At 41.6% G+C, this 9,659-nt stretch overlaps 1 protein-coding gene across 2 annotated transcripts; it reads left to right on the top strand.

Moving 5' to 3' along the window:
* Nucleotides 1-1,017: 1,017 nt before the first annotated feature.
* Nucleotides 1,018-8,803, top strand: LOC121654993 (dual specificity protein kinase CLK1-like). 2 transcript variants are annotated; one of them, XM_042009409.1, is made up of 12 exons: nucleotides 1,018-1,076; nucleotides 1,173-1,267; nucleotides 1,465-1,615; nucleotides 2,307-2,373; nucleotides 3,937-4,050; nucleotides 4,155-4,321; nucleotides 5,246-5,340; nucleotides 5,431-5,560; nucleotides 5,664-5,746; nucleotides 5,983-6,062; nucleotides 7,977-8,067; nucleotides 8,148-8,803. In XM_042009409.1, exons 1-12 carry the CDS (start codon nucleotides 1,040-1,042, stop codon nucleotides 8,301-8,303), a joined length of 1,266 nt encoding a protein of 421 aa, XP_041865343.1. In that variant the 5' UTR covers nucleotides 1,018-1,039; the 3' UTR covers nucleotides 8,304-8,803. The 2 variants fall into 2 exon arrangements, with proteins under 2 accessions (XP_041865343.1, XP_041865344.1); XM_042009410.1 differs by having other exon boundaries at nucleotides 8,145-8,803.
* Nucleotides 8,804-9,659: the final 856 nt, after the last annotated feature.

Raw genomic sequence — 9,659 nt, 5'->3', positions numbered from 1 at the left:
AGAACTCCATCAGAACCAAAACCAGGAAGGTTGACTGTCTTACAGGAGCGGTTGGATAAAGAGGAAAGTGGGGTCAACAAGCAGCATGACTCTAAGCCAGGGATACTTGCTGAGAAAGAAGAAGTGAAACACAAATGAATGACCAGCAATATTAGATATTTCTACATGGAGGGTAAAGAGAGCAGACAGGAGCCCAGTGCATCATGGGATATCCCCCAGCAGCCTCGGCCTATAGCAGCAGTACTAGAGGGATGGATAAAGTTCACCAAGCTGGACCTACTATAAGATTTCAGAAAGAAAGGTTTGAAGATAATCTGAAGGTAGAGCAGGTGTCTGCTTCCAGAAGCCAAACTGAGAGCTGGTTCCACAGAGAGGGTTCTGATAACTGAAGGTTCTGCCTCCCATTCTACTTTTAGAACCTCTAGAAACCACCAGTAAACCTGCAGTCTGAGAGTGAAGTGGTCTGTTGGGAAAATCTGGAACCAATCCAATGGAGCTTGGTCACTAAGAGTTTTCCCTCATAGCAAAAGATGTTTGGCTCAAACATGGCCCACATCTGTAGTTTTGACTGGTGCAAATTTGTCCTTGACTTATGGCTGTAAAAACTCAGCCACATAACCATCACATGTGGCCCACAAGGAAATTGTTTTAATCTGTGTCCAGGCTGGCTCAAGACTTGCCCCCATCCATGTGCAAGCCAACAACCGACATCTGTACCACATCTGGCCCACGCAACTGTTGCCAGGGCTGTAACTAAGCCATAAGTGCCAAAAGCAACCTGGATTCGGCCTAAATATGCCTGCTATCTGGGTTACATGTGAGGATAAGAATTTTAAACTCTGTTCTAGATTTAAAAGAGCCAGTGAAGAGAAGATCAAACTGGAGAAATGTCCTCCCTGCTAATAATTTTCATCAGAACTCTTGATGCAGCATTTTGAATCATCTGTTTCTTCTTCTGTCCAGTTAACTTCACACCTCCAGGGGCTGAGAAAAAGTGGGCAAAGTGGGGGTCACAGAGTTCAGTGTGGACAGCAGTGCCATGGGCAAGAAGGACAATGACTTTGAATCCTGGAGAGGTAACAACATTCCTGCTCTCTTGAGCAGCTCTGAGCCTGTCATACATGTGTTTTTAGTCTGTTTCACATGTTTATAACATCTCTGTTTTCTGGCAGGAGGTGATGTCTCCAAATCTACTTGCCGCTCTCACACCCAGTCTGGGAGCTTCAAGCAGCGAACACAACAAGCCACCCTGGACATGTATAACTCGGTATGGTGGTTTCCTCCCTCTCCCTTTTCCCAGCAGCTTCACTCTTAGTCTCAGTGAGACAGGAAGGTCAGAGGGCTCAGTGATGTTCGGAATATGTGACATTAGAAAAATCTTTTTTGTTAGTAGAATAAAATTCCCGTTTCTGAAACACAGCTGTCATGTTTAAGACTTGTAATGTTTGTTCCATCTTCTAACAGTCTGATGAAACTCCTCTGCAGCCTGATTCGGCTTTTCTCTATGATGATGTCATCAGTGACGACCCCGCAGGCATGGGGAGTCAAGGTGGAGATGAGGACGATGAAGAGGGACACCTGGACTATCACATCGGCCTTGTGATGAAAGAAAGATGTAATATATGATGTAATCCTGTTATAACTTTAACATGTTGTATCATAAAGGAAACTCCTCCATAAAAATAAACATCATGCTCATGGATTATTTCCAGCAAGGACGCAGGGAACTAATCATGGTTAGCTAACTGTCCTTCAGACTGCCTGAGAAAAAAATGAAAAGGACCTTATTTCTTCCTCTTTTGTCATTTATTGGCAGCTTAAAGGTGATTCGTCACCACCTCCTGGACTGCAGCGGGGAGCAGGAAACTGGCATTAAAATAAATAGATAACAGTATTTCTAACCAGCTAAAAGCTACCCAAAGACATTTTATTTATAATATATTTATTGATGTAGGTCTTTTATTATTTTCTCATTCACATGAAGACACGAACAAGTTTGACTAATTCTGGCTGAATATATTGATAAACAGAAATTATTTTCTTATATCATTAGCCTCATAGAATAATCACCAAAGTCGTTATCTGGTTAAACTGTGATATCTGTCTAACTCTGCTCTCCTAATATTGCTGACTGACTGTGCATCATTGCCTATAAAACCTTAAAATATGACTATTATGCTATGAGGCTAATGATATACTGAATTGTGTTGTGTCAATAAAAAGAAAAACGGGGAATGTGAGGTGATTTACTAGAATGCACTTCTTCTCACACTGATGATCCAAATAAATCTGTCCGTGTTTTCCAGATGAAGTGATGTCCATGCTGGGAGAAGGAGCCTTCGGGAGAGTGGTGGAGTGTATCGACAGACACAAGTAAGGATGTTCATCAGTCCCTTTTAAAGTCCTCTGAACCCATTTCAGTCCTGTCTGAGAACTATTACGTGTAGGAATAAAAACACCTTTTATGTCAAGTTGCCTTTGAAAACATGCAAGGACACTGAACAATAAAAATCACAACATAGAACAATGAAATCACAAGACACACACTCACACACACATAAAAAACAAAACAAAACAAACAACAGTGTACGACAAACTAAAAACAATATAAGGTGATATGATGGGAAGTGGACTAAGATGTTTTGGTGATGATATGAGCAGAAAAGTTCTAAACTGGAGATTAATGAAGGGAGACCAGATAGGACTTCAATAGCTGTTACAGGAAGTGACTAGACTATGTGGGGCGGAGGTTGGTATATAGATAGAAATATGCAGACTGGGTGACAGGACTTTATAACCCACCCAGAAGGTTTACAATCCAGCCACAAAATGTAGTATTTATTTAGAGACTCTATATAGTAAATCCACAATGATCCATAATAACACCATTATTTATCACATGTTCCTTATAAAAAGATCACTATCACCATTATGTTGCTAAGAGACCTCTATGTACACTTGGAAATGATGATGAAGCCACTTCCTGTCAAACTTCCCACCAATCAGATTGACAGTGTCCAATCAGGAGCAGCCAAAGATCAACCAGTGAGCAGAAAGTTCTATGTGTGTTTGAAAAGAAGAAAAATAATGCTCCTCTATGGCTGGAATGAAGCCAAGGAGACGTTTCTGATGCACGGTGGTGCCAAAAAGCAGCTGTGCTGATGTTGGTTTTGTGAGGATAGTAAGCAAATAGTAACATAAATAACTGGAACTGAGGAACAAGAGAAAATTCTGTTTTCTTCTTCTGGTCGGCCTTTATGCTGCTATATCTATTGATACATTCATTTGACACCATTTTAGCCTTATAGTCTGACAACTTGAGGCTGTTCTGAAAACATCATGTCTGGATGTTGACTGGGATTAAAAGGGTTCTACATTTAAATCCCTGTTCAGATTTAAAAATTTTAGGAGAATCCTGATTTGACCCACTAAAACACTATGACTAAGGGAGGGTAAGGGTGGCATGTGGGTAGTCACTTCTCATTTTCATAAATGCTGCTGAGGAGGAAACCAGACTGGGATCAAAGTTGTTTTGTTTCTAACTGAAAGGGTGACTTTCTGCTGGTTCTGAAGTTTCTCCATGAACATGATCTCCTGGAGAAACAATCTCTGCTTATTTTCTGGCTGCAAAAGAAAAATTACCATGTGAACTGCTGCCAGGTCTAGGTTCTGAGCAGAAGCATCTAAGCTAGGAGCAGTAAATTCCTCAGTATCACTCCACTAACATCAGTATGTCACAGTCCTCACATCATCAGGTTTAACACGTTTTAATGATGAAATTTATTGTAAAAGGACAAGGAAGTGTGGGGCTAGATCCCAATTCCGCTGCCCAGAGGTGGGCTGTCCATCAGTGAGCTAACAGAGAGATAAACAAGATAGGATGCTAAATGTGGAAAACAATGTGTGAAATCATATTTTCCTGTGCTGTGTGTTCAGAGATGAGCGTGTGGCCGTGAAGATCGTGAGGAACTTTGAGACTTTCTGTGAAGTAGCCAGATCTGAGATCGCAGTGCTGGAGGAGATCAACAGACTGGATGATGACAACACGTTGTGAGTGTAGCTGCTGCAGATCATCACAGTTTTAACCTTTACGCTGATGGTGAGAACTGAAAACATTTTATTATTATTCATGATCACTTCCTCTCTCTAACCAGTGCCTGTGTGAGGATGTTGGACTGGTTTGAGCATGAAGGCCACATCTGCATCGTGTTTGAGCTGCTCGGACTCAGCACCTTTGAGTTCGTGCAACAGAACAACTTCCTCCCATTCAGCATGGAGCAGATTCGATACATGGCCTTCCAGATCTTCAGAGCCGTCTCCTGTGAGTCACGTCTCTTCTTCCATGAAACGTTGCCATGTTGGCAGGTGCTGATCAATGTCACCAGACAAAATGATCAGATTGAATTCTGAACAACAGTTCCTGGAACACCAATTAAACCAGTGCACCTGTCAGAGCTCGGCTAACAACTTAGCGCCTTTGGTGCTATATTTAGCGAGTTTTCAGACCCCTCTAGTGACTCAAATAAGCGACTAGCGACAAATCTAGCAGCTTTTTCTAATGTTACTGGAGACTTTTGGACACGGCCGTGAAAGCACTCACCGAGACTCAGGCCCCTCCCCCGTCCAAAAGAACCCACAAGAAGTTTGGTCCTTATGCAGCATCCATCTCCCAGCTGCAGTCAGAGCAGGAGATGTTCACCTCTGCTCCATGACCAGACTGAAAATGAAACATGCAAAGCTGCAGTTGGCTGATCCTGCCCTGATTTACCATCAGATATTATTGTCTAATAATGAAGAGCGTGGAGGAAAACATTTAAAAAGTACTGCAACATGTTGTAGACTCTTAATCAGAGAAAAGTCGAAGTACATAAAAAGACACTTTAACATTAAGTCTGTTCAGTTTTTACCAAGGATATTTTCTACTCCTTTTTCTACTGTTTTGAATTGAAATGCAATTAAATGCATCTTTCCGGACATTACTAGAGCTTGAGTTTACAGTATTAATGTCTGTGTCTGTTTTTTTGATCTTTTAGTGTCTATTATTCACTAAAATCCATTTAAATAAAAAAAAAAAGTTGCTTTTTGATGCAAATATTGTTATGTGCTTAAAATTTCATTAATCAAAATTAATATGTGTCAAAGTCTGTAATTAGCTTTCTAATACTAGCTTTCTGCTGTCTGGCTCACTTGGTCAGAGGGAAAAAAATGAATAAAGACAGAAACTCAGTTCAGATTTGTTTTACAGTCTTGCATCGTAACAAGCTGACACACACGGACCTGAAACCGGAGAACATCCTGTTTGTCTGCTCTGACTTTGACCCGGTGTACGACCACAACACGGTAAACAGGTCACCTGAAACAGAGAAATATGCTGCCCCTCACAGGTTTACCTGATAATGATGTGTGTATGTGTGTGTGTGTGTTTGTTAGATGTGTGAGCAGAGAAAGCCCAGAAGTCTGGATGTGAAGGTGGTGGATTTTGGTACCGCCACTTTTGACCACCAACACCATGAGTCCCTGGTGTCAACGCGTCACTACAGAGCTCCAGAGGTTATACTGGGTACATGCACGACTCCCACCCACACACACACACGCACGCACACACACACCCACACACACAGAGCTGTCCAGATTTTTATGTTGACCTGTGTGTTTCTGTTCAGATCTGGGTTGGAACCAGTCATGTGATGTCTGGAGTCTGGGCTGCGTTCTCATAGAGTTTTATCTTGGAAGAACACTCTTCCCGGTGAGCATGCACACACACACACACACACACACACACACACACACACACACACACACACACACACACACACACACACACACACACACACTTGCTCTCTCTCTCTCTCTCTCTCTCTCACACACACACACACACACTTGCTCTCTCTCTCTCTCTCTCTCACACACACACACACACACACTCATACACACAGGACCAGTGAGACATTTTATTTTTGGTGATGTGTGTTCATATTTCAGAGCCATGACTGTAAAGAACACCTGGCCATGATGGAGAAAGTTCTGGGCCCCATTCCCTCACATCTGCTCCAACAGACCAGGTAACACACACACAGACGTCTACACAGTTCAGTCATTAATACACAGCTGTTTGACATTGTCTCCCACACCGTCATACCAATGTGTCACGCTTTCTGCTGGAAATATCTGCTGATGGAGATTTCTGCTGCAGATAACTAAAGGTTCTGCTCCAAGAATTATTTTAGAGCCACTAGGAACATCCTTTTTTTTGTTGTTGTTTTTCTTCTTAAACCTGTCCCATCCAGCATGGTAGCAGTAGAATGATGGTCAGGCTGAAGTTGTGCTGAAAAATTTGCATTGCTTTATTGGTATAAGGCTCCTCTCGATAATCTGATTTTATTTTATTTTATTATATTATTTGTTTAAAATATCATTAGTATTTAATTAGTTATTATTATTTTAATGTTATTTATTTATTTTGAATTATGAAATTTACATAATCTTGCTGGACCTGACTGGAGGAGACAGAAAACAAGGAGAATATTGAAGAGTGAAAATCCAACCTAACACCAGAAAACCCACTGCTACACCTAAACAGAAACACAACAGAGAATTTCCTACGACTGAAACAAGAAAGCAAAACCAACAATCACCAGGGCCTTCTAAAAGAAATAAAGAAATAACCAAAACAACAACCAAAATAAATAAATTAAAAACATTTAAAAAGCAACAAACAAACGTGAATCATGACAACAACCAAAGTACAAGAAGCACAAAAAAAAAATCCTAAACAAAAGTAGCTCTTAGTGGATAAACCCACTGGAAAACTCAGTGACGGTGTCAGCCTGCAGAGGATGAGGAATGAGGAGTAATCAGAGATGAGTGTGATCGTGTAGTTGTAACCACGCCTCCATGGAGGCTAGAGGCAGACTAGGGTGGCCCAGAGACCTGGACAATCAGCAGAAATCATGGGGCACCCCCAAGCCCCCCCACCACGAAGGCGACCCCGAACCACCCAGAGGGCAGCAGAGGAAGGCCCCAGCCAGAGCCCCTTACAGTCATGGGACACAGGCCCCGGTGGGCCAAGATCAGCAGCCACCAATCCCACCAGGCACCTGCCATCCAGGGCAGGGAGAGCAAAGGGCCCAGTGCTCCAAGAACCCAGAGGATCCTTAATATTTTTCAGCTGTAAGCAAAAGGCTGTGATTTCCATTGAAATCTGATAAAGTTACACCTATCTTTTTAACACACACACACACACACACACTCATCTGTGATGACACTTTTCAGAAACTCATCTACAGTCACCAAAAAGTAGAATGAAGTAGCAAAAGTAGCAGTTACCAAGGAAACAGATTTTAGGCATCTCTGTGGTGTTGACCCCACATTTACTGGCCTAAAATGCGGCTACAGACACGTTCTATGTGCTAGAACTTAATTTCTACATACGAGAGGAGTTCATCTGAATCCAAAATAAGAAACCATCCACATTTTGAACATTTTCCTCCAAAAATTTGAAAAAGAAAAGCATAAAAATTCTAATTAAATTAGAATATTTCCTTTCTAAAACTGTAATGTGAATACTAAGAACATCAAGACAAAAGTATTGTGTGGGCAAAGATGATCATCAAATATTAAACAGCAGAATGCAGCAGAGGAAAACATGCAGAAGTTTCTGTTTTGTTTTTATTTAATGGAACTTTTCTTAATTTTTAGACTCTTTTCTGTGTTGGGTTTTTTCTCGGTGTTTTTATGCATGCATTGAAAAAGAACATTGACTGAAGTGATAAAGAAAAAACTGGTGGAAAATTTTACAAGAATTTTAGGATTTTACAGCTTAGAAAAAAAGGAAACCCAGTGACAGCACAGGTTACCATTTCATGTTCATCACCTCATGAGCTGCAAGCTTATCTCCATGCTAAAGACTGGCTATAAGTGAGCAGATTCTTTACGTATGTCTGTGACTCACTACAGTGTGTATGTGCTGTGTGCAGGAAGAAGCATTATGTGCACGACGGGCGTTTGAACTGGGACGAGCAGAGCTCCTCTGATGACTACATCAGGAAATACTGTCAGCCTCTCAAGGTACACACAACGCTTACATCAGCCAATCAGCTGCAGCCATTAGAAGCAGGAAACCTTAGTAAGTGCCTCTGTTTCAGCAGCACATGGCGATGAAGAGTAAGGATGAGCAGCTGCTGTTTGACCTGCTCAGCTGCATGCTGGAGTATGACGTCTGCAGACGGATCACTCTGGAGGAGGCTCTGTGGCACCCGTTCTTCAGCCCCCTGAGGACACAAAAACAACCACAATGCAGCTAGCACACACACAAAAACACACTAACATGCAGCATCTACCTCAAGCTGAGTTTCAGCTATGATTATTAACTGGTTAGGCCTTTGGTTGGATGTTTTTAGTTTCACTGATAGTTTCAAAGAGCATTCCTGTTAATTTGAAATGATTATGTTGACGTCTCACAGAGTCTGACAGACCGCATGGTCATCATGGAAGAATGTTTTCATCATGGACTAGTAGTAAAAAATTGGACATAGTCACTCAGTCCAAAAAGTGAAGCCAACAAGGATGTGTTAAACTGCAGTACCATTAATGGCCACTAGGAGCTGGCTCCAGAAGACATCTGCCTCTAACTGCCTGTAAATCACAATGTTTTTGCAAGACATAACAGCTAAATTAGTTTGGTCATTTTAAAATAATTACTAGTCTGTCTTTCTCTACCTTGTTGTTTAAATATGGTCATTTCTGGTTTCATAATCAGAAAATACCAATTTCGAGGCTCCAAGTCTCCTTTACAAACTTAACATCCTTTTCTGACAGTCTGACATCGGTAATTGTTGATCAATTTTGTTGATGGTTTGTTAATAAATATTTTACATTTGAAAGTGTCTCAGTTTTGTGTTGTGTATCTAAACGTCCCTCCATCCCTCCATTGACTATACACGCTGAATCAAATTCAGGGGTTGTTGGGGCAGAGTTTAGCTCAGCTTCTGTCAAATGACTTAAGGCAGTGGTCCCCAACCCTGGTCCTCAAGGCCCACTATCCTGCAGATCTTAGATGTCTCCCTGCTGCAGCACACCTGATTCAAATTAAATGGCTATCTGACAAGTCTACTGATGAGGCATTAATTGGAGTAAGGTGTGTTGCAGCAGGGAGACATCTAAGACCTGCAGGGAATTGGGTCTTGAAGATCAGGGCTGAAGACCTCTGAGTTAAGGGATAGACCCTGGCAGGAAGCTCCAAACAGAAACACCCCATCAGAGTTTCGAACCCTTAACCCTTCTGATGTTTCACTTATATTTATTTTACAGGAAACTTTAATGATCAGATCAAACCATGTAAGGAGAAAGTGCCTTTTAAAACTATCCTTGTGTCTCAGTGTAGTTAAGCTTGTGGATTGTGTCTATAAAAGCAGTGTCAGTGTTGCTTCATCGTGTTTGACCACCCTTTAAGTTTTAATATTGGGCAAGTTTATCACGTAAACGATCTTCTGCCCATAAAATTTATAAACAAAATCGGAGACAAAAGGAAAAAGAGTCCAACCCTCACTGGAAATGAATACGACTCACTGCTGCCAATGTGGACCAAACTGCAGTGGTACAAGGACCGGAAAGTTCAAACAAGGGTCTCGTGCGCCATGCTTCTGAAGCACCACACACAC

This window comes from Melanotaenia boesemani, chromosome 15, assembly GCF_017639745.1.
Source record: "Melanotaenia boesemani isolate fMelBoe1 chromosome 15, fMelBoe1.pri, whole genome shotgun sequence".
Classification (NCBI taxonomy): Eukaryota; Metazoa; Chordata; class Actinopteri; order Atheriniformes; family Melanotaeniidae; genus Melanotaenia; species Melanotaenia boesemani.
The sequence above is the reverse complement of the archived record's forward strand: the minus strand, read 5'-3'. Positions and strand labels throughout refer to the sequence as shown.

Excerpts from the sequence above, each read along its gene's own strand:
- LOC121654993 (XM_042009410.1), top strand. The coding sequence starts at position 1,040 with ATGGGCAAGAAGGACAATGACTTTGAATCCTGGAGAG. Across the intron at positions 5,747-5,982 it reads TTGGAAGAACACTCTTCCCG|AGCCATGACTGTAAAGAACA; the intron begins GTGAGCATGCAC and ends TTCATATTTCAG. Across the intron at positions 8,068-8,144 it reads AATACTGTCAGCCTCTCAAG|CAGCACATGGCGATGAAGAG; the intron begins GTACACACAACG and ends CCTCTGTTTCAG.